Consider the following 24021-nt stretch of genomic DNA (forward strand, 5'->3'; position numbering starts at 1 on the left):
TTTCCATCTAAAACTAATAAAATATATATATATATATACTTTAAGGGTGTTTTTTTTTTGGCAGAGAAAAGATTATTGGTATATAAGTAATATATATATATATATATATATATATATATATATATATACCCTTTCTCCAAATTGACAAATTGTAGCTTATTTTATTTGTCACACAAATTAATAGCGATAATTTAAAATATATTTTTCACAAAACCCCTCAGGTTATTTGTATTTATTAATTGTCCAAAAGGCATTGGAAATTGAAAAGATTATTTCTGCCACTCATAATTTTTATGGCTTTTTTTCTGTAATTTTTAACCTTTTGTGGTGCTGTGAACAAAAAGCAATAAAAAGTGGGGTAAAAAAAGTAGATACAATTTTATGAGGGGCCATAAATGAAGTTTCAACAGCCTGACTCTCAGGAAATCTGGGCACAAAAGGTAAAAGCGCAAAAGGTACAAGGGTTTGGCGGTAAATAATAAAACTTCCAAAAAGGTCCATTTTGCAAATAATAAAACTACCGTACAAATCCCGCCACCGCTGTCCGGCGCCCGGCGCCACCGTCGCTGACTTTCCCAATTGCTACTTGACGTGCCCACCGTCCATTCTCTCACTCGCCTACGCGCCTTCTCTTTCACTCTCTCAAAAATAAAATTAATTTTATTTTTTTTGACTTTTTCCTTCTTTTATTTTTTTTTATTATAATTATTTCTTTTTAGAAAAGAGGGTTTGGAGTTTATTAAATTAATAAAATATCTCTAAATTTTATCTTTAAAAAAAAGAATACTTTAATCTTTTTTTTTTTTTTAATTTTAAGAATACGTTTAGAGCTTTTAAAAAATTTCAAAAATACCCTTAAAATTTTAAGAAAGTTCAAAAATACCCTTAAAATTTTAAAAGATTTAAAAAATATCTGTATCGTTCTATATGGAAATTGTTAATACTTTGTTTAATTTGTTTAATAAAGATGTTTGAGTTTTAAAATATTTTATTAATTCTCTTTGGTGTTTTTTTAAAAAAGCTAAAAAATATTATTAATTTTTTTAAATTTTTTTGGGAGATGATCTGTGAAGTTATAGATGGTTTTCGTCCATATATTAACGGTAATAACTTTTTTTGAATTTTTTTTAATATTAAAAATTTTAATGCTACCTTTAAAATTTTATAGGTATTTTTGAAACAGGGTAAGAATATTTTCGAAATTTTTTAAAAAATTTGAAAAGTATTATGAAACTTTTAAAATTTAAGAGTATTTTAAAAATACTATTTAAAATATCTTTTTATGACCCGAGTTATTTATTTTCTTTTATAAAATAATTTAGATTAAAATAAAATAACCAGAAATTTAAATTATTTTGCTTTAAAAATAAATAACATGCCATAAATTTAGACATTAATTAGAGCCAAAAATGGCAAAAGTTTGATATTAATTAATTTATTTTTTGAAAATTTAAAATTAAATTCTAAATGAAGCCGGACAACCTATTAAAGTGCTCTTAGACAGAACCATCCTAAAAAGGTTTGCATAATAATAATAAATAAATAAATAATCCAACTTTTTAAAAAATTATTAAAATAATGAGATGTCAGAGCCAATGGAATGGCGAGTGTAAAGCACTCTCCTAAAATGCGAGTGGGTCTTGTAGTTGAGCATTTTATAATAAATATATAATTTATTTTTTTTTTTTTCTTGTAGCTGAAGTAGCTGGAATTTGGTGCCCTTTTTCATACCAACGCCCACTTTCTTCCTTGTAGGCTTGCAGAATCTCCGGCTACCTCCTGCACTCAACGCCATGACAATACCGCCGGAGAACGACCAGTTTGCTCTTTCAAACGACCGGATTTCTTCTCTTCTTGATGATATTCCGCTCATCAACAATTTCAAGGGGAAATGGTCTTCAATCAGAGCGAAACTCTCCGATCTTCGCACACAGTTGATAGATGTTTCTGAGTTTCCGAATTCGTCTTCCAATCCTCTTTCTGTTGATTTTCTTCATTCTGTTTTGGAAGTTCTTAGTGAGGCGGCTTCTCTCTCGGAGAAGTGCCGGAATCCGGAACTTTCCGATGGTAAACTCAAGACTCAGAGCGATATTGACTCGGTTCTTGCGAAGTTGGACTCTCTACTTAAAGATGGTGAGGTTTTGATTCGGAGTGAGATTCTTCATGATGGTGCGGTTTCGAGTTCGTCGTCTAGGAGGGAGGCTGTGCGGGCGGAGTCGAGGAATTTAATCACGAGGTTGCAGATTGGGAGCATTGAATCGAGGGTATTGGCTATTGAATCGCTGTTGAAGTTGTTGAATGAGGATGATAAGAATGTAACGATTGCTGCGGCTCAAGGGATTGTTCCTGTTCTTGTTCGGCTACTGGATTCCAGTTCTTTAGAACTGAAGGAACGGGCTGTTGCTGCTATTTCCATCGTTTCATCGGTGGATGGTGTTAGGCATTTAATGATTGCTGAAGGTCTACAGCTTTTGAATCACTTGCTGAGGATTCTCGATTCTGGTAGCGGTTTTGCTAAGGAGAAGGCCTGTTTAACCCTCCAACCTTTAAGCATTTCGAAAGAAAATGCTAGATCAATCGGTTCTAGAGGAGGAATTTCATCTCTATTGGAGATTTGTGAGGCCGGCACTCCCGGTTCTCAAGCTTCTGCAGCTGCTGTTCTTAGAAATCTTGCATCATTTGGTGAAATTAAAGAGAATTTCATTGAAGAAAATGGGGTTATCGTTCTTTTGGGGCTTTTAGCCTCGGGAACTCCGTTAGCTCAAGAAAATGCAATTGGATGTCTATGTAATTTAGTTGCAGAAGATGATAATCTGAAGCTCTTGATCGTTAGAGAAGGTGGGATCGAGCTCTTGAGAAGTTTCTGGGATTCAGCTCCATCAGTTCATAGTCTCGAAGTGGCTGTGGAGCTTTTGGGGCTCTTGGCTTCATCTGCCCCGATCGCCGAAGCTCTTATCTCAAACGGGTTTGTTGATCGGCTTCTTCCAGCTCTAAGCTGCGGAGTATTAGGCGTTAGAACTGCCGCAGCTCGAGCAGTTTACGAGCTCGGATTCTGCACAAAAACAAGAAAAGAAATGGGGGAAGCTGGATTCATCACACCCTTGGTTAATATGTTAGATGGCAAATCTGTTGAGGAGAAAGAAGCAGCTGCCAAGGCATTGTCTTCTCTATTACAATACACAGGCAACAGGAAAATTTTCCAGAAAGAAGAGAAAGGGATAGTAAGTGCAGTCCAACTCTTAGACCCTTCAATATCAAATCTAGACAAGAAGTACCCTGTTTCATTATTAGCCTCGGTTATGATATCAAGCAAGTGTAGAAAGCAGATGGCTGCTGCAGGTGCTGGTTTATATCTTCAAAAGCTTGTTGAAATGAATGTTGATGGATCAAAGAAACTATTGGAATGTCTTGGCCGAGGTAAAATCTGGGGTGTCTTTGCCAGATCTTAGCCATGGTGGGCAGTTTCTAAACTCTGTTTATTGTATAGAAGCAGAAACATGATTCATGAATCTGTATGTACAATAGATGTTTGTATATTTTTCATTAATGGGTCTTGATTTTAGTTTATAAGTTCATAACCTTTTGTGTTCTATGTGGTAGATAGAAATGTTTAATGCTGCAGTATGCTAGCTGAATTTGAGGATCACTTATACTGATATGATCTAGGTTTGATGACCCAACTTGATTTTGATTCTGTGATCATTACAGCAATGTTCATTGTTCAATAATCGAATGGCACAGCTCCAATTATTTCTTGTTCTGTATTATATTAGATTTTGTAGCTATCATTCATTCAGATGTTATATTGTTCTAATGATGAAACTAAACGTTCAATAACAGGATGATTGAACTGAAACTTAGGTTTTGATTCCTATCTGAAAGTTTTCTTCAATGAAACTGGTGGAGAAGGTGGCATGGTCTGCTCTGGTTTGTCCTGAAAGCTGGAGTCTTCCAAGTATGTACCTTTTATATTCCGCAAGTCCTTCTTGAATTCTGGAAGGACGACCTTTTTTAATTCTTCAAATTAAATGTGAGATCCCATATCAGTTAGGGAGGAGAACGAAACATTTTTTATAAGGGTGTGGAAACCTCTCCCTAGCAGACGTGTTTTAGAAACTTTGGGAAAACCCGAAAGGGAAAGCCCAAAGAGGACTATATTTGCTAGTCGTAGGCTTAGGCTGTTACAAATGGTATTAGAGCCAGACACCCGGCAATGTGCCAGCGAGTAGGCTGAGCCCAAAGGGAGAGTGGACATGAGGCGGTGTGACAACAAGAATGCTGGGCGAATGGGTAGTGGATTGGGGGGTCCCACATCGATCGGAGAAGGGAACGAGTGCCAGCGAGGGCGCTGGGCCCTGAAGGGGGGTGGATTATGAGATCCCACATCAGTTGGGGAGGAGAACGAAGCATTCTTTCTAAGGGTGTGGAAACCTCTCCCTAGCAGACGTGTTTTAAAAACCTTGAAGGGAAGCCCGAAAGGGAAAACTCAAAGAGGACAATATCTACTAGTGGTGGACTTGGGCTGTTACAAATGGTATTAGAGCCCGACACCAGGTGATGTGCCAGCAAGGAGATTGAGCCCTGAAGGGGGGTGGATTGGGGAGTCCCACATCGATTGGAGAAGGGAACGAGTGTCAGCGAAGACGCTGGGCCCTGAAGGGGGATGGATTATGAGATCCCACATCAGTTGGGGAGGAGAACGAAACATTCTTTACAAGGGTGTGGAAACTTCTCCTTAACAAACTTGTTTTAAAAACCTTAAGGGGAAACCCGAAAGGGAAAACTCAAAGAGGACAAGATTTACTAGCAGTAGGCTTGGGTTATTACATTGGTAGATTGCTGATTACCTTTCTATTTACGATATGTTCTTACCTTCTCTCATGATTCGTAGTCTAGAACTTGAGAATGATTGTATATCATTTTGACATTATTGATCTGAAATGTGTCTATTTGGTGATGTTGATCCTCCCTGTAACTGTGGGTCTAAAGCACGTGCATCTGTAGTTAAGCATGTGGTTTGTTCACTGATTAAGGCAGAAATAAGACTGTCTTTGTTGGCTGGTTCCTTAACAGGTAAGGGTCCTACTCGACTCTTGGCCCATTCCAGCCATTTCTGTGTTTGACTGAGCTATCCAAAGCTTACTATTTTATTCTCTTAAATCCTTTTTCTTCTTCTTTACATAATGTTGTCCACTTGGAAGCAGATATCTTTCTTTATTTTGGAAGCAGTAATCAAATTACTGTTTCATATGTTCTTATCTGTAGTGGATTTGGCCCAATTAAATAGATTCAGGCAGCAGCAAACTTTTCTTTTTCCTTGTCTTGCCCTTTTGTAGCCTACCTGGTTTCATGATGAAATTACAGTGACCAGTCTAGTATCTAATCATGAAAGTTAGATCAAAACATGGATGTTGTGAGATCCTACCGCTCTTGGAGAGGGGAACGAAGTATTGTTTATAATGATGTGGAAACCTCTCCCTACTAGACGCGTTTTAAAACCGTGAGGTTGATGGCGTTATGTAATGGATCAAAGCGGACAATATCTACTAGTGGTGGTCTTGGACTGTTACAAATGGTAATAGAGCCAGATATCGAGTTGTGTGCTAATGTGGACGCTCAGTCCACAAGAGGGGTGGATTGTGTGATCCCACGTCGGTTGGAGAGGGGAATAAAACATTCCTTATAAGGGTGTGGAAACCTCTCCCTACCAGATACGTTTTAAAACCGTGAAGTTGACGGTACGTAACGGGTCAAAGTAGACAATATCTACTAGCGGTGGACTTGGACTGTTACAAATGGTATTAGAGCTAGACATCAAGCGGTGTGCTAGTGAGGACGTTGGACCTCCAAGGGAGGTGGATTGCGAGATTCCACATCGGTTGGAGAGGAGAACGAAACATTCATTGAAAGGGTGTGGAAACCTCTCCCTGCCAGATGCATTTTAGAACTGTGAGGTTAACGGGGATCCGTAACGGACCAAGGTTAATAATATCTACGGGAGCGATAGGCTTGAAGTGTTACTTCGTTTCCTAAAAGAAGGGAGACTATTTTGTGGCTGCAAACAGTTTTGTTGGGCTTAGAAAGTATCAAAACTAGAACCCAACATAGAAGTATAAAACTTTCTACCCAAAATCTATAGGCAACAAACTAAGATTTAACAATTTAGTTTCAAATGTGGCTTCCTGTAGTTCTTCTTCATCTATGTTATTTGATGATATCCTTGCTTTTCCACTTGAAAACCGAGTTCCGAGTTTCGAGTTTCGAGTTCGAGTCACCTGTAATGAACACGGTAGCCTCGGGATCTTTTGCTCTTCTTTCGTGTTCATAGTTTGTAATGTGATGATTCAAATTGAAATTGATGCTAAATCCTTAAGCTTAAACGTGATTGGACCTTTCTGGAGAGAGAGTGTAACGTCTAAGCTCAAGTCCATTGACCCATTACGTATCGCCGTCAGCTTCACGATTTTAAAACGTGTCTGTTAGGGAAAAGTTTCTTTCCACACCCCTATAAAGAATGTTTCGATTTCCTCTCCAATCGATTGAGATCTCAGAGATGAAAGTCCATTGTCATTCATATGAAAGAACAAAAATAAACGTTCAACGTAATAAATATGTAATTTAGTATATTTTACAACGAAAAAAAACAAAATAACGTAATAAATATGAATATTCGGAAAGAATCTTTACCTTTGCAAGGGTATCAAATATCGATGAGTCGGGTACTTATATTTTATTAAAATTTAAAAGTATTGTAGAAAAATATAAAGTGTATTGCCATAAATGCCCTTCAAGAAAAGTATAACAACTCATGCCTCACCCTAACCAAACAGTCATTATGCAAAGAGACAAGTCTTGAGGACTAGGAAGCAAAATCAAAATGTTTATTTATTTATTTATTTATTTATTTATTTTCAATGGACAAGACAAGAGGCAAAAATTGACCAAACAAAATGAGTTTTTAATAATAATAAAATATTTTTTTGGTTTCGACCCGTAAATATTTTATATTTTAATTTGATGATATTTTAGTTATTAATATAACATGTATTGTAGATAAATATGATTTTATTTAAATAATTAAAAAAGAAAATTAATTCGATAATCAACTCAACCCGAAAATAGAAGGCTGAGTTGAGTTGAGCTGAGTTGTGAACTCTTTCAGGTCACTAACCCAACCAACCCGATTATTCGGTTTAGTCTAAAAGATTTTTCAATCCAACCCAACCCAACCTAACCGGTTGAGACAAGTTGCAAGTATAACCAACATAGAATCTTTCTCGTGTATTCCACTTAATTACTCAGTATATTAATTTAGAATTGCAAAGAAACTTAGCTTTTGACAAAAAGAAAACACAAATGTTCTTTTTACTATATTTTTCAAGTCTACTTTAAAATGACAAATGAACATACCCAAGGCTTGGGTCGAAAAACTAAAGTAAAAGGTTGTCGAGCTCGTGATTCATCATTCCATTGTCGTGCGTGAAGAGTCAAATATGAGATTGTCAACCAATGTTCTCTTGGAAAAGAATTCGTCTTTAGGGTGATGAAAGCGATTGAGAACGTCCTCTCGGTAAGACGAGTTTGAAGACACTAATCTAATACCAGGTAAAGAAGAAGAAACGAAACAACACTCCACAAAACTTCAATTTATATGAATCTAACACAACCCCGAATAAGTTAATAACTCGATCCAACCCTTATGACTTGAACTTACGACAACAGCCACGTGTATGGTTCTAGTTTGTGTTGACCATACATGGTTCAGTTTTCAACGCCCACATCTTTGATCTCACGAAAAATCATTCTTTTTTTTAAAATAATTTCAAAACGAAAGCGAAATAAAGTAGATTTATATAGTTCGATAGGAAGAGTCAAAGCATTAAGATTGAATGGGACTTGTAATTTCCTTGAATTATGCAAAGATTCAAGTCTTTGGAGGGTTGGTTGTCAACCAAAGCATGGGTTTGAATAAATTAAAACATTACTTACTTTAATTATTCTCTATCATACAAAGACTTCTTCTACCCTCTACAAATTAATAACTCATACCACGGGTATTCTTCGTGCTCGGTACTTCAAATCAGAGAAGATTTAGGGGTGTTCATATGACTCGATAACTAATTATTTCAGTCCGCTCAACCAAACCATAAGAAGGTTGGATTGGATTGAATTTTTGGAAAGTTGGAAATTTGGGTCGGTTCGTGAGTTGACATTTTTTGGTTGGGTCAACCCCACCAACTCGAGAAGAAGGTTACAACTCAACCCAACCTATCACATCCAAATTTCGTCGAAACATTGGGTGTGACCCATAGACTGTGCATGGTGATGATGAAAGTAAGAGAAGGCAGAAGAAACAGGGAATGAGGTAGTGTCCACTGTGTGTAAAAGGAACGTGGACTATGAATCATGGACTCTACAGATGCCTCAAGTCGACATTCCTTTGTGACTGTTGAGCTCCCAAGCACCCCCTCGTCTCGACCAGTGTCCTTACAGATCTGAAAAAAGAAAAAATAGTACCGGGTGAGTATATAAAAATATATACAGTAAACAACCTACTTGTAGGCTATCATCTTATTCTTGACCTAACAGATACTTAGGATGTTTGTAACCGATAATAGTGATGAGTTGGATTGTGAATTTTATTTAGGTTGCTCGGATCACTGACACAACTAATTCAAAATCCAACCCAATTGGCGTACAACCTTAATGAAATTAAAAAAAAAAAAAAAAAAAAAAAAACCTTATTAATAGACTCAGCTCGGTAGGTAGAATTTAATTCACAACTACTTTTATTATTATTATTATTATTTAATTTTTATGTTTAATAATAATAACAATAAAAGAATAAGTGCTTTGACTTTCCATTTATTTTAAATTATAAAATTAGAAAGTTTTTAATTTATTTATTTTCAAATTGGTCTTTGTATCACTTTCAAAAATATTTCTATTTCTATTTTATTTTATGATTTTTTTGGTGAATGTTATAATGTCTTACTACTTTAATTGTAATCAAATTGGTTTACTTTGACTAAATTATAGTTAACGAATAGAAATAAATTAAATTAAGGAAAATTCAAATTTTAATTGTCTTAAGTATTTTTTGTTTAAAAATATTTTCATAATTAATAGTCAAGTGGTTATTTACCTACAGTAAATTTGAACTTGATATATAGTAAAAATCAAAATACTAAATTAATAAAAATAATTTTAAACTTCGTTATTTATCTAATAAAAAATATTCATAAAGTTTCAAAAAATTTAATATTATCCTTAAATTAAAAAAAAAAAACTCTAAAAATTACTTCAAAAAATACCTTAAACTTTCAGAATTTTTTTTTACAGTAAGAACTTTTTTTTATTTATAAAAATTAAAATGTTACTGTTAAATTTTATAGGTATTTTCTAAAACCTATTTTACAAAATTAAAGGATATTTTTTAAACAAAATAAAATATTAATAATTTTTCGTCAAAATTAACTATAAAAAAATTAATTTTTTTTTTTTTTTTTTTGAAAATATGAAGATATTATTGAAATTTTTTAAAGTTTAAGAGATAATTTTAAAATAAATTAATGATTATAAATGTATTTTTATTAATTTATTAAAATTAAAATTAAAATTAAAATTAAAATTAAAATTAAAATTAAAATTAAAATCTCCTTAAATTATTTAGATTAATTTGGTAAATATTTAATTTATTTTGCGCGGGTTGAGCGGAACGGAACGGAAGAGGTTCTTTTCTTCCGTTTTCAGTTTGGTTTCGTGTGTGAAATCTCCGGCGGTGGCCCCCCTGATTGTAATACCCGCAACAACCACCGCAGTAAAAATAGGGGTACTTTCGTAATTCTACCTTGGAAAAATTATAATAATAAAAAAAAAACTTTGAAGTTTTCACTCTCGCCGTCGTCTCCGCCTCGCTGAATCCAAATGCTCAAAACTTCTCTCTGTTTTCATCTCTTCCAATTGTTCTTCGCCTTCCATTTTCCTTCTCAATCTCTCCATGAGTTAACTGCTACTCTATGATCTCTGTGACCTTCCCCAATGGGTTGCGTTCTTGGCAGACCAGTCGCCAATGATTCCCGGAGCCCATCCAGACCTCCCCGTCGCCGTCGCAGCACTGATCACCACTCTCATGTCGACGGAGTTAATGGCAAGAGTGTTATGGAACGGAGGATATCGGCAGAAAAACAAGGAGTTAGGCAGGATGTGGATTCCTTGTCTGTAGAGCACCGGAGGCCTTCACCGAGTATTTGTCAGAGAAATGAGCAAGGCTGGCCGGCGTGGTTGCTAGAGGTTGCCGGTGAGGTGATGGAAGACTGGACGCCTCGTCGAGCTAATACATTTGAGAAGCTTGCTAAAGTGTGTGCCACGAGTTCATGATCGTTTTGTTTTTCGCTTTTTGTCTCGATTCGTTAGTTGTAGAAATTTGGTGTGATTTTTGGTTTTTGGTGATTCAGATAGGGCAAGGGACGTATAGCAATGTGTACAAGGCGAGGGATCTTATTACCGGCAAAATTGTTGCTCTGAAGAAGGTCAGGTTTGATAATTTAGAACCGGAGAGCGTAAGATTTATGGCCAGAGAGATTTTGGTTCTGAGACGCCTCGATCATCCCAATGTGCTTAAGCTTGAGGGCTTAGTTACTTCCAGAATGTCGTGTAGTCTTTACTTAGTGTTCGAGTATATGGAACACGACCTCGCCGGACTCGCTGCCGGTCAAGGAGTCAAGTTCACGGAACCTCAGGTATCTATCTGTTCCAGTTAATGCAGATTGTTTCTAATATCGGTTGAACCTGAGAATTTTTTCCTTTTTGAGCATGAATTCTGTTGGTTTTTGTGTAATTGACATTTTTCCGGCGGATTTTGCTTCGGTTCTAAATTGATGTTCTAGCCCGCTTTTCTTCTCATTTGTTCCAAGTCTCATTGTTCTGTAAACATTTTTGCCCTTGTTCTTCCTTTTGTCTTCTTCCCCTGAAAAAGGCATATTTAGCAGGTTTTCTGCCTAATTTCATGCTTTAATTTCATGCTTATTACTTCAATTAGCAACAAGAGGACAAAATTGTTATGTAAAGCAAATTTCTGAATCAGTAAATGTTGTGCTGTTCTTAATTTGGTTCCAATTGGGTCAAGATTAATAACTCTCAGAATTGGATTGTGACAGGGTTAGATAAGAAAACACGTTCTTAGTTCTTGAACATCTTTGTACATTTGAATTCAGATATTACTTCCGGGTTCTAAGTACATAGAAAAACAAGAGACTCAACAGAATTTTCCTCGTAATATTGATCTTTGGCTGAATTCCATTCAACCAGCACAAATCTTTCACTCAAGACATGGTATTATACTATCAGAATTCAAGTTAAGCCACAAGATTGTTTGTGACCCTTTAGTTTATGTTATTTATTACCTCCTTAAGTCACAATGAATAGCTACATTTCAATCCTGTCGGTTGTTAAAGGAAGGGATCTAAGATGATTAGGTTCAGAAAATCCCCATTACAAGTAGACCTTCTCAAACTTCTCCAAGTAGATTGTATGTTAATGCATTCTCTGAGGTGTCTTTAAAAGTTTGTATTTTCTTATGGCATTTGGTACATTGATATTGTCAAAAACATGAAAAGACTGGCTGTAAACTTTCTACCAGGTCAAATGCTACATGAAGCAATTATTGTCTGGGCTTGAACATTGTCACAATCGAGGAGTTTTGCATCGTGATATAAAGGGTTCCAATTTGCTGATTGACAACGAAGGAATACTTAAAATAGCTGATTTTGGGTTAGCTACTTTTTTTGATCCTCAACAGAAGCAACATATGACTAGTCGAGTTGTAACCCTTTGGTACCGTCCTCCTGAACTATTGCTTGGAGCTACTCTTTATGGTATAGGGGTTGATCTTTGGAGTGCTGGCTGCATCTTGGCCGAGCTGCTCGCTGGGAGGCCAATCATGCCAGGAAGGACAGAGGTCTTGCTACTTCTGATCTCTATTCCTCCTCGCCTATATTCTTACTTTGTAACCTTTTTCTCTGATTCTTATTATATTGTGCCAGGTCTTGGAAGAATTAAATTCGCTGATCCATTAACTTTGATGCTATTAATATTGAACCCATAATGATTAGGAAAAATAATTGATTTGGTCATTAAATATTCAATGAACTTATATCTTAGATGTTGCATGATATTTCAAGCATTTGAATCCTCTAAAAGAGAGAGTAGCGATGAAGAAGGTCTAAGTAGATTGAAAGACCTTCATTCTTCGAAAGAGTGGAATTGGATTTGGGTAGGGTTGCTTGGGTTCCAGGTTGTTTAGTGGCAGCTTCTAAGTGTTTGGGATTGTAGGAGGGAGTCCCACGTTGGCTAATTTAGGAAATGATCATGGATTTATAGGTAACAAATACATCTCTATTGGTATGAGACCTTTTGGGGAAACCAAAAACAATGTCATGAGAGCTTATGCTCAAAGTGGACAAACATCATACCATTTTGGAGGTTCGTGGTTACTGACATATTATGCATTGTTTAGATCTTCCAAGCTTGCCTAGTTCATATTGTAACAATGCAAGAGTTTTTAGTTTTCCACTTGAATTTATGCATTATCACTGTGTGAAGTTGATTCTAGCTAAAATTTTTGTGCCAGGTTGAACAACTCCATAAGATATTTAAATTGTGTGGTTCTCCAACGGAGGATTACTGGAAGAAATACAAATTGCCGAATTCAACTCTTTTTAAACCCCAACATCCATACAAACGCTGCATTGCGGAAACATTCAAGGATTTTCCATCTTCTTCTCTACCTCTCATCGAATCTCTCCTTACAATGGACCCTGATGGGCGAGGTACTGCCTCTGCTGCTCTCAATAGCGAAGTGAGTAGTTTTGCTATAAACATTGCTTATGTGAAAAAGAATTGTCTAATTTTGCATAAAAACAACTTTTTGTAATTTTCTGATTGCAGTTCTTCACTACCAACCCTCTTGCTTGTGAACCATCAAGTCTGCCTAAATATCCTCCATGCAAAGAATTGGATATAAAGTTGAGAGATGAGGAGGCTAGAAGGTTTGTTTTTCCCTTCCCCTTGCTCTTGTTTCCATCATCTAGATGTGTCCTTGTGTCTTAACAAGCAATGTACGCTTCCATTTCAGGCGAAGAAGACTAAGTGGTAAAGCAACAGCTGCTGATGGTGGTGGCAGGAGAGTACGAGTACGGGATCGAGTTACTCGGGCTGTCCCAGCTCCTGAAGCTAATGCAGAAATACAATCAAACTTAGATGTAAGTCAAGCATAGTTGTTTATTCGGGTGGTAGCCAAAGTCCATCGCTAGCAGATATTGTCTTTTTTGAACTTTTCTTTTCGGATTTCCCTTCAAAGTTTTTAAAACACGTCTGCTAGGGAGAGGTTTCCACACTCTTATAAAGAATGTTTCGTTCTCCTCCCCCAACTGATGTGAGATCTCACAATCCACTCCCTTCAGGGCCCAGTGTACTCGGTGACATTCGTTCCCTTCTCTAATCGATGTGGGACCCCCCAATCCACCTCATTCGAGGCCCATCGTCCTTGCTGGTACACCGCCTTGTCGTGTCCACCCCCTTCAGGACCCAGCCTCCTCACTGACACATTGCCCGGTGTTTGGCTCTGTACCATTTGCAACGGCCCAAGCCTACTGCTAGCAAATATTGTTGTCCTCTTTAGGCTTTCCCTTTCAGACTTCCCCTCAAAGTTTTTAAAACGCGTATTCTATGGAGAGGTTTCCAGACCCTTATAAAGAATATTTCATTCTCCCTAACAGATGTGGGATCTCACAATTCTCCTCCCTACATTTCGATCTTTTCATACCCAATTAACCTGTTAATGTTTCAACTCTATTCTTCAGAGGTGGAGAAACACGACCAAATCAAATGCAAAGAGCAAGAGCGAGAAGTTTCCCCCACCCCATCAAGATGGGGCAGTAGGGCATCCGCCACATGAGACATCCCAGAGGGGCCATTCATCATTTGGCGCAGCTGATGCTTCATTCAGCTCCTCCATCTTTAGTTCAAAGTCTGAATCTATCAAAACTACAGGAGCTCCAGAGGGACCTTCCCGGAGAAAGAGAACCAACAGAGATACTTCATCTCGAAAATTCATGCGTGCACTCAAGCCATCAATCGGGCTATCAATGGATCTGTTGTTTAGAGGTAAATAAAAGAAATACATATCTTTGAGATTGGCTTATATTCCTTCACCCTAAAATCAAGTTCTTCCCCATTTCAGCTTGATACATAATCTACACAGTAGAATAGAAGATAGGCTGAGGAGAATTCTGTATATTCTGCACAATGGATTCCAAATGCCATTTGTTTTACTGTGCCTTATACATTAATATCATCATATTATTGTTCTTTTGGACATTTGAAATGATGTTCTTATGAAAATCAAGTGAAACTCTTGGCCCTAATGCATCCATATGAAGCTCAAATCTCTGAAAGTAGTCCCAAGTCATCATGATCCAGCCCAAGACTGTACACTTAGAGCAATGCCCACAAAATTTGTCTCTTTTACAATTTGGAGAACTCATTTTATAGATGAGTATTTGTAGGTCACTTATATTTATAGCAACAAGTGATTGAAGTGTTTTCTTCATCCTCATTTTATTGATTAAGCTAATGAGTCTTCAATCAATTATGGGTTTTTTTTTTTTTTTTTTTTTGAAAGATAATCATTAAAATAATCTTCTAGAACGTATTTTTTTTTTTTAATTTAATAACGGCAATTGTGAACGTTAAACCGTTGACTTTTGAGATGGTAATTGATGTTATGTTAGCTATGCCTATATTTATCCGCACAAAAAAGAAATGAGATTTTGGAAGATAATAAATCTCATCCGACCATCGCTTAAAAGGCAGTCTTGCTAAATATCGACAATCTAGTTCTGCACTAAATATCGACAATCTAGTTCTGCAGGAAGGAGATCTAGAAAAGGGCAACAGATTTAGTATCAACAATCTAGTTCGGCAGGAAGGAGGTCTAGACAATCTAGTACGGCTGGAAGGAGGTCTAGAAAAGGGCAACAGATTTAAAATCCAGTTCTGCAGGAAGGAGGTCTAGAAAAGGGCAACAGATTTAAAATCCAGTTCTGCAGGAAGGAGGTCTAGAAAAGGGCAACAGATTTAAAATCCAGTTCTGCAGGAAGGAGGTCTAGAAAAGGGCAACAGATTTAAAATCCAGTTCTGCAGGAAGGAGGTCTAGAAAAGGGCAACAGATTTAAAATCCAGTTCTGCAGGAAGGAGGTCTAGAAAAGGGCAACAGATTTAAAATCCAGTTCTGCAGGAAGGAGGTCTAGAAAAGGGCAACAGATTTAAAATCCAGTTCTGCAGGAAGGAGGTCTAGAAAAGGGCAACAGATTTAAAATCCAGTTCTGCAGGAAGGAGGTCTAGAAAAGGGCAACAGATTTAAAATCCAGTTCTGCAGGAAGGAGGTCTAGAAAAGGGCAACAGATTTAAAATCCAGTTCTGCAGGAAGGAGGTCTAGAAAAGGGCAACAGATTTAACGCTACGCTGTGCTGACCCAAGATGCTACTCACGAGCTGGTTAAAGACAAGTTTCGGTTACTCTTTCGAGTCAAGGACAAGTTTCGGTTACTCTTTTGATGTCAAGCCATTGAGGTGGCACGAAAACTACTAAATGGTGGCGATTTGAATCTCATCGGAGCGTGTGGAACACAAGTGCATGTTGTAAATGTACAAAAGAAAAAGAGAGAAAAAAAACTCAAGAAAACAGAAAAACATTATTGTTCAATGAAAAAGTTTGTCGGGTCAAGTTGCCATTCCGATCAGTATGAATTTGTAATCTTTAATTAATTTTTGCCCCACATTAATGCTCCCAAAAGTTTTCAAGATAAATATCTCTATTATAATTAATTAAAATCAAATTTATTATAATATAGCAATTTTTTTTAATTTATTAGTACATTCGTCAATTTGGATACAGCTTAAATGAATAAGACAGAAATTAAAACGTTTAGTGTTCTTAAAAGTTTCAATTTCGTCCTAATAACATATTAAAATTTTCAAAAAATTAAATGAATTAATATGGATGCATCCGTGAAAGTCATTCTGTTTTCCTTTATAGGAACTCATGAATGAACGGTCCTTAAAGTTCAGTGGCTCAATTATAGAAACTTTATAGTTAAACATGTTTTATTTAGAACAACTCTATGTTGGGTGACCTCTAAGAAACTTTTCTCTTATGCATGTAAGTAAGAACAAAGCATACTAGAAGAAGTCGTGTTTGTTTGTGTCGTTAGGGATGCATGAGAATATCGGTGTGAGATTCCACATCGGTTGGAGATGGAAATGAACATTCTTTATAAAGGGTGTGAAAACCTCTCCTTAGCAGACACGTTTTAAAAACTTTGAGGGGAAGCTCGAGAGGGAAAGTCCAAACTTTCCTCTTATGCATGTGAGTAAGAACAAATCATGTTAGAAAAGATCCCACATCGGTTGGAGATGTAAACGAAACATTCTTTATAAGGTGTAAAAATCTCTCCCTAACAGATACGTTTTAAAAACCTTGAGGGGAAGCTCGAAAAGGAAAGTCCAAACTTTCCTCTTATGCATGTGAGTAAGAACAAAGCATGCTAGAGGAACTCTTTGTTTGTGTCGTTGGAGATGCAGGAGAATATCGGTGCGAGATCCCACGTTGGTTGGAGATGGGAACAAAACATTCTTTATAAGGGCGTTAAAACCTCTCCGTAACAGACACGTTTTAAAATCCTTGAGGGGAAGTCCAAAAGGGAAAGTTCAAAAATGACAAATATTTGCTAGCAGTGGGCTTGAGCTGTTTGTTTGTGTCGTTAGAGATGTAGGAGAATATCAGTGCGAGATCCCACGTTGATTGGAGATGGGAACAAAACATTCTTTGTAAAGGCGTTAAAACCTCTTCGTAACAGACACGTTTTAAAATTCTTGAGGGGAAGTTCAAAAAGGACAATATTTGCTAGCGGTGAGCTTGAGCTGTTACAATCAAAGTCATCAGGTGTCAAATCTGAATTCCGAATCGTAAGCATGAATCATTATAAAGATTCAATTTTTTTTTAAAAAAAATTGAAAAAACATTCCAACATATGAGCAAGATATTTTAAATGGTGGGGTATCAAAATGGTGGCCACTTTGATGAGAAGATGGGGAATGCTAAGCCATTCATTATATTTCATGCATACACCATTTCAATCATTGCCCAAAAGTTTCATAAATTCAAAAATCATCCACTAATTCTTCCATATTTAATATTATTGGATAATTTGTAATATTAAAAAGTTGCTGACCTTCATCGAAAAGTAACTTTTTCCGAGATAAAATAAAATGTGATTGCAAGTGTTTTGAATTGCCTAAAAAAGTAGAAACCAATCGAGATCACCTCTTCTGTTACTACAAGTGGAGAAAGGTGGAGCGTGTGGTCTCGGATGAATCGAATTGCGTATCGAAATCGAAACATATGAGTGCTTCAACAGTGAAAAGCTCGTCCTCTTTTTCGCTTTTGTTACAGATGAAATTCCATCTTAAACAACCATATCTCGAACAACAGGACAGAATTGTGGGCTTACGATAACACTATGACACAAGGTTTAATACTTTTTCTTTAACGATTGGTTCATGTTCAATTCCAAGAAACTTCTTTTGAAGACGTATGAAAACGACGTTGAAATGTATGTTATTTCGTAGAGATTTTGCAAACCCTTTTCTCGTATTTCTCGTATTGTGAATAATGGACAAGGTCGATATAGAAAACAAACAAGAATGACGATTGTAATAGTCCAAGCCCACTACTAGTAGATATTGTCCTCTTTGGGTTTTCCCTTTCGTACTTCCCCTCCACGCTTATAAAGAGTGTTTCGTTCTCCTCCCCAACCAACTTGGGATTCTCACAATCTACCATTCTTCGGGGCCCAGCGTTCTCGCTACACTCGTTCCTTTCTCCAATCAATGTAGGACCCCCACCAAATCCACCCCCCTTCAGGGCCAGCATCCTTACTGGCACACCACCTCATGTCTAACCTCCTTCGAGGAACAACCTCCTCGCTAGCACATAATTCGATGTCTGGCTCTAATACCATTTGTAACGGCCCAAGCCCACCGCGGGCAGATATTGTCCTCTCTGGGCTTTTCTTTTCAAGCTTCCCCTTAAGATTTTAAAACGCGTTTGTTAGGGAAAGCTATCCACACCCTTATAAAGGGTATTTCGTTCTCTTCCCCAACCAACGCGGGATTCTCACAATCATTTGAAACAAATTATTACATAAAAACGAAACCCGAGAAGCATAAGAATGTAGGGTTAAATTTAATATTGAAAGGTGGGAGCTTTTGGGGAAAAAGTTGATGGGAAGTCAAAAGGGAATTGTTTATTAAGTTAGAGGTAATTCTTCATATCTTTGAAAGGTGTTCATAATTAGCAAAATGGCAACTTTAATGAGCTCATAAACAAAGTGAAGAAGATAACAACTTTGAAAAGCAAAGCAAAGCAAAGCAAATCAAAGCAAATAGGGTATTCGTGTCTATCATGGAAACTCACCAATTCATTCCTCAATAATTGCATTCTTTCCATCTCCTTCTCTTTGTGCCCAACATTTCCATCTCTTTACTTCATTGTTTTTATTGCCTACCAAACTCATACGCTCGATTCAACGTAAAATATCTTCATCTCGGTTGGTACTGTTATTAGGTTAAACTATAAGTTTAGTTTGATCAAAAGTTCGATAATTTTGTGTTTAAGAATAAGTTAAGTTACAAGTTTAGTTCTCGAACTTTTAACATTTGTGTTTGATGGGTCTCTTAGTTTTAAAAGATGGATTGTAACGATAGAATAAAAAAATGTCAAAGAGTTGGGTTTGGTCGTTACGGTGAGATCTCGCATCAGTTGGAGAGGGAAATGAAGCATTCTTTGTAATTCCTCATAAGGGTGTGGAAATCTCTCCCTAAAAGATGTGTTTTAAAACAGTGAGGCTGACGACGATACGTAACGGGTCAAATCGGACAATATATTCTAGGAGTGTATTTGGGCTGTTACAGTTATCGAGTCGTATTTGTCTCGTTCTACAATTTGCAGGTGGAAATCCATGTTATCTTCAACTAAAGGTGAGAAATCAAGCAATTCAACTCGTGCACTGGTGCACGAGTTGAATGATAACTCTGTCGTTCTTGTGAAGATCGTGTAAGGATTCGATTTCCTCCCATAATTTGATCGATTTCTCACTCCTAGTGAGTTTTTGTTGAATGGGTCGTTCTCCTTCCGCCACGGACAATGTTACCAACATCGTCAACTCCTTTCTTTCACGTCTCATTGACAACTTCACTAAGTGAACTTACTGTTAGAACGTCTTAGTTTCATTGGATAAATTGCGTGATTAACACGTGTCACTATAAGGGTTGAACCTAAGTTACTAAGATTGAGACAATTATTCACGTATAATTATGTGATGAATTTATACGGTTGCAAGCCATGCAAGTTACAAATATTGGTACGTACAAAATTATTCTACGTGACACCCTATCAAAAACTCTTCTCGAGTCACAATTTATCTATATGCGTACAATTATCATCTACCTTCCACATTTTTAGGCTTAGGGAGCACGAGAGTAATGCTTACCTAATGGGTCCGGGTTCATGTACACAAACAATTAATACGAAAGCAATACATATCCAACCCCTAACACATATTTCCCGTCCTTATAATCATAATCATGTTTATGTATTAGGTTTTAGGTCCTATCATTCTTGATAGTCGTAGTCATGTTGTATGTGTTTGCATTTCTAAACCATAATTCAGAATTAGAAGTGTAAGGACCTAAAAACACATCTAAACTCGGGATTTTTTTTTCAAATTAAGCCGAGAAATTAATTAAATTAATTAATTATTCCACTAATCATGATTATGCCATATATATATATCAAACTAATCTTATCATTCACCAAAAAAGAAAAAACTATTACTTACACAAATCTTATCCTTTGGGTTTCTATAAAAATTTAATAATTTAATAATTTAATAATTTAATAATTTATTTCCCACCTCACCATATCCTCAAATCCAAAACCCCACCAAATATCCCACTTCTTTTTTGTCACTTTTTGCATTATTATTATCATTATTATTATTATTATTATTATTATTATTATTATTATTATTATTATTATTATTATTATTTCCATTATATGGTGCTGGGAGGTTTTTTTTTTAAAAAAAAAAATTTTAAAGAGATATTTGTATATTTTTCATAAATAAATAAATAAATAAATATATATATATATATATAATTAAGTATTATAAAAACTTTAATTTAATTTATATATTTCTTTTGCATCTGTTTTTGGACTAATTGCCACGTGGAGGCAGGGTATTGGGTGCTGTCCTCCACGGATGGAAGGTCAAAAGCTAGGCTGGATAGAACGCAATAACAAAATTTAAATCATAAAGAAACAAAAATTAAATTAATTTTCAAATTATTAGTGCTTCACCTTAAAATATTAATCTTAATTAATATAAAAAAAAAAATCCTAGGTTATTATAAATTTTTAAAAAAAAAAAATTTAGCAAAATCTCCGTTTAAATGGTGATTTCTTCGATACTTTCGACCTCGTTACATGGGGTGGGGACCAGCCAAAGAAGGTCAGTCGGACTCGGTTAGGACCCTTGATCCGGTTCAGCTAGGTTCTTCCATGCGAGAGTGTATGAGTATCGGTATTCTCTTCAGGACCGGTTGCTTCCTCTTTTTGTTTATACGTTCGGAGAATCCTGCTAACCCGCCTTTCTTACCCGATGTGATTCAATCTTTCAACTCAAACTTTCCTATCATCCGACGGAAAAGGTAAGAGTACGACTACCTTTTTCTTTTTCTATCCTGACCTTATACTAATTTTTTAATAAAAAAATCTAAGAATTAATAACTAATATTGAACCGAGAATTTTGGGTAGATGGAGAATTGGAGCGATCTCGGGTTAGGAATTTTAACTTCGTAATTCATTGAATTAGCTTTACCGTACGTACACGTACGTGCTTTGCGATTTATATAATCATGGCGAGCGTTAAATATCAAATTATTATTTATAATAATATAAAGTTTACATATTTGGTTAATTTGAGAAGGATGTAATTATTAAGGATTCTAACTTTCTATTAGAATGTTAATCAAATTAGTGTTTAGAGTTGGGGAAGGTTTATTATAAAAGAAGATGATTGAATAATTAATTTAATTCTTAATTTTTATAATTATAAAAAAGAAAAATATCAATTTTATATGTTATTAAGACAAAAATAATTCACACACTTGAAGGTTCAATCATTCCCTATATAAATGGGAGCTTCTCACATTTGTAATTACAATAAGAAGAAGAAAGATCCTTAGGGTCCCCTCTCCAAAAAAAAAAACCCTTTTTTTCTTTCATTCCAATCATATAATCTCACGAACCGATAGCGATGGCTTTGTTCGATACCCACCACCTTGGCGTTTTCGCGTTCGGTCTTCTGGGTACGTGTTATTTTTCCGTATTTGTCAAAAACGAACTTTCAAATCCTTAAAATCACTTTGTTTTTTTGTATTATGAGCTCGACGATACGTACTTACTTGATTCTTGTTACGTGGGTTGGTTTTTTTAGGTAACATTATCTCGTTCATCGTGTTCTTGGCTCCCGTGTAAGCTTAACTTCATTACAAATGTTTGTTTTTTATTCATATTGGATCTTGAAGTATAATCTTTATGTTGAAATGGGTATTGTTTTTTTTGGGGTTAGGCCAACGTTTATGAGGATTTGTAAGAAGAAATCAACGGAAGGGTTTCAATCAATTCCATATGTGGTGGCACTTTTTAGTGCAATGTTGTGGTTATATTATGCTTCGTTCAAGCCTGATGAAGCTCTTCTTATTACTATCAACTCGGTTGGGTGTGTCATCGAGACAATTTACATTGCGATCTTCATTTGCTTTGCTCCGAAGCGGATTCGGGTAATCTAATATGAACTTTAAAGGGTTGTTTTTACGATTTTCGATTCGAAAAACGTTGAAAAAAGCTAACTTTTTTACGATGAATTCACAGGTTTCCACTTTGAGATTGATTCTTCTGTTGAATTTTGGTGGGTTTTGCTTAATTCTACTTGTAACTCACTTGTTAGTGCAAGGCTCTAACAGAGTTAAGGTTGTTGGATGGATTTGTGTGGCTTTTAGTGTCAGTGTGTTTGCAGCTCCATTAAGTATCATGGTGAGTATCATTAAATTCTGCTAAGAACAATTTTGTGTTGTTTGGTTTTTAATGATGTTTTTGGGGTTTTGGTTTGTTGTAGAGATTGGTTGTTCGTACCAAGAGCGTGGAGTTCATGCCGTTTTATTTGTCGTTTTTCCTCACACTTAGTGCTATTGCATGGCTTCTTTATGGTGTTTTTCTCAAGGATATCTATGTTGCGGTAATGCTTCAATTCTCTCTCTCTCTCTCTCTCTTAATTATTAGTTTACCACTTTTTGTTGCATTTTGCTCAAAGGGTCGGAGCGATCTCGTGTATCAAGTTGTTCGGAATAGCCAATGGTGAGATCCCACGTCGGTTGGAGAGGGGAACGAAACATTTCTTATAGGAGTGTAGGAAACCTCTCTCTAGTAGATGCGTTTTAGAACTGTGAGGTTGACGGCGGTACGCAATGAAGGAAAGTGGACAATATCTACTAGTGGTGGGCTTAAGTCGTTACAAATCGTATTAGAGAGCCGAGTAAGGACGCTGTCCTCCAAGGGGGTGGGGGTGTGATATAGCACATTAGTTGGAGAGGAGAACAAAACATTCTTTATAAGGGTGTGGAAACCTCTCTCTAGCATACGCGTTTTAAAACCGTGAGGCTGACGGTAATACGTAATAGACCAGAGCGGACAATATCTACTAGCGGTGGGCTTGGGTTGTTACGAATCGTATTAGTGCTGGTCACCGAGCGGTGTGCCAGCAAGGATGCTGGCCTCCAAGGGGGTGGATTGTGATATCACACATCAGTTGGAGAGGGGAACGAAACACTCTTTATACGGGTGTGAAAACCTCTTCCTAGCAAACCCATCTTAAAATCGTGAGACTAACGGTGATACGTAATAGGTCAAAGCGGACAATATCTACTAGTGGTGGGTTTGAGCTGTTACAGAACTTGATCCTCTTCCTTAAGGATCATAGATGAGGGAACCCATATTTTCGATCGAACAATAAATCCGATTTATTTCGTACTTTTACTCATTAAAAAAATGGGTCAGAATCTACACGATCAAACCTTTAACACTTTTTTTAAAAAAAAAATGACGTAGAAAGACCCGAATGACATAAAAAACGATCGTTTTAACCTATAACATGTTTTAAAAAGATTTAAAATCCATTATAGACACAAAATTCTCTAAATTTCTATTCTTTCTATTAACAATTTTTAATGATTGAACTCCATGTTTTGATCATCACCAGCTTCCAAATGTCCTTGGATTCATATTTGGAGTAGCTCAAATGATACTATATTTAATCTACAAGAAGCATGAAACAGCCAAAGCAAAGGAAATGAAGCTACCAGAACACACAATAGATATTGTAATGACTGCCGCCGCCATTCCTCCGACCACCAACTCCGACAAAGACAAAGATTCTTCGCCGCCGCCACCTTCTGCCGCCGCCATAGAGATTGAGGTAATAACAACCAACGAAGCCAAACTCGACAGCAAATTGGATCTAAACCATAAAGACAACGACAAAACTACAAACCCAAATGCTTAATTATTCGAAATGTTTTTCAATTTCCTCGTGTTCTTCCTTTGTTGCTTGAGTTTCTTTGCAATGCTTGAACTTTGTTCTTCTTTGAATGTTCTTGCTATCATGTAAAGTTCTTCATTTTCATGAAAAAAAAAAGTACAAGAGCTTTGGTTGTATGTTGTTGTTAGGAATCACGACTCTCCACAATAGTACGATATTGTTCACTTTGAGCATAAAGTCTCGTAGCTTTGTTTTGGGCTTCCACAATAATCCTCCCCTCGAACAGCCTCCACTTAACCGA

At 36.4% G+C, this 24021-nt stretch overlaps 3 protein-coding genes across 5 annotated transcripts; all 3 read left to right on the forward strand.

Moving 5' to 3' along the window:
* Positions 1-1706: 1706 nt before the first annotated feature.
* LOC111802477 (ARM repeat superfamily protein) lies at positions 1707-4957 on the forward strand. Its single transcript, XM_023686863.2, has one exon. The coding sequence runs from the start codon at positions 1794-1796 to the stop codon at positions 3447-3449; it is 1656 nt and encodes a 551-aa protein (XP_023542631.2). The 5' UTR covers positions 1707-1793; the 3' UTR covers positions 3450-4957.
* A 4930-nt stretch (positions 4958-9887) lies between these two features.
* LOC111802466 (putative serine/threonine-protein kinase At1g54610) lies at positions 9888-15127 on the forward strand. 3 transcript variants are annotated; one of them, XM_087126921.1, is made up of 8 exons: positions 9888-10359; positions 10458-10742; positions 11642-11959; positions 12632-12859; positions 12949-13049; positions 13136-13262; positions 13863-14166; positions 14933-15127. In XM_087126921.1, the coding sequence occupies exons 1-8, from the start codon at positions 10042-10044 to the stop codon at positions 14962-14964; spliced, it is 1713 nt and encodes a 570-aa protein (XP_086983047.1). In that variant the 5' UTR covers positions 9888-10041; the 3' UTR covers positions 14965-15127. The 3 variants fall into 3 exon arrangements, with proteins under 3 accessions (XP_086983047.1, XP_086983049.1, XP_086983048.1); XM_087126923.1 differs by lacking the exon at positions 14933-15127 and adding an exon at positions 14243-14407; XM_087126922.1 differs by lacking the exon at positions 14933-15127 and having other exon boundaries at positions 13863-14407.
* A 6229-nt stretch (positions 15128-21356) lies between these two features.
* Positions 21357-23896, forward strand: LOC111802551 (bidirectional sugar transporter SWEET12). Its single transcript, XM_023686959.2, has 6 exons — positions 21357-21492; positions 21621-21657; positions 21756-21966; positions 22058-22219; positions 22302-22421; positions 23442-23896. The coding sequence occupies exons 1-6, from the start codon at positions 21441-21443 to the stop codon at positions 23742-23744; spliced, it is 885 nt and encodes a 294-aa protein (XP_023542727.2). The 5' UTR covers positions 21357-21440; the 3' UTR covers positions 23745-23896.
* Positions 23897-24021: the final 125 nt, after the last annotated feature.

This window comes from Cucurbita pepo, chromosome 9 (genome assembly GCF_057944985.1).
Source record: "Cucurbita pepo subsp. pepo isolate OVF chromosome 9, ASM5794498v1, whole genome shotgun sequence".
Classification (NCBI taxonomy): domain Eukaryota; kingdom Viridiplantae; phylum Streptophyta; class Magnoliopsida; order Cucurbitales; family Cucurbitaceae; genus Cucurbita; species Cucurbita pepo.

What these genes read in the sequence shown, in the direction of transcription:
- LOC111802477 (XM_023686863.2), top strand. Translation starts at nt 1,794, where the DNA reads ATGACAATACCGCCGGAGAACGACCAGTTTGCTCTTTCAAACGACCGG.
- LOC111802466 (XM_087126921.1), top strand. Translation starts at nt 10,042, where the DNA reads ATGGGTTGCGTTCTTGGCAGACCAGTCGCCAATGATTCCCGGAGCCCA. An exon ending in TCAAGTTCACGGAACCTCAG is followed by an intron (nt 10,743 to 11,641) that starts GTATCTATCTGT and finishes ACTTTCTACCAG; the next exon opens with GTCAAATGCTACATGAAGCA. An exon ending in AATGGATCTGTTGTTTAGAG is followed by an intron (nt 14,167 to 14,932) that starts GTAAATAAAAGA and finishes CTAGTTCTGCAG; the next exon opens with GAAGGAGATCTAGAAAAGGG.
- LOC111802551 (XM_023686959.2), top strand. Translation starts at nt 21,441, where the DNA reads ATGGCTTTGTTCGATACCCACCACCTTGGCGTTTTCGCGTTCGGTCTT. An exon ending in TTTCGCGTTCGGTCTTCTGG is followed by an intron (nt 21,493 to 21,620) that starts GTACGTGTTATT and finishes TGGTTTTTTTAG; the next exon opens with GTAACATTATCTCGTTCATC. An exon ending in ATCGTGTTCTTGGCTCCCGT is followed by an intron (nt 21,658 to 21,755) that starts GTAAGCTTAACT and finishes TTTTGGGGTTAG; the next exon opens with GCCAACGTTTATGAGGATTT.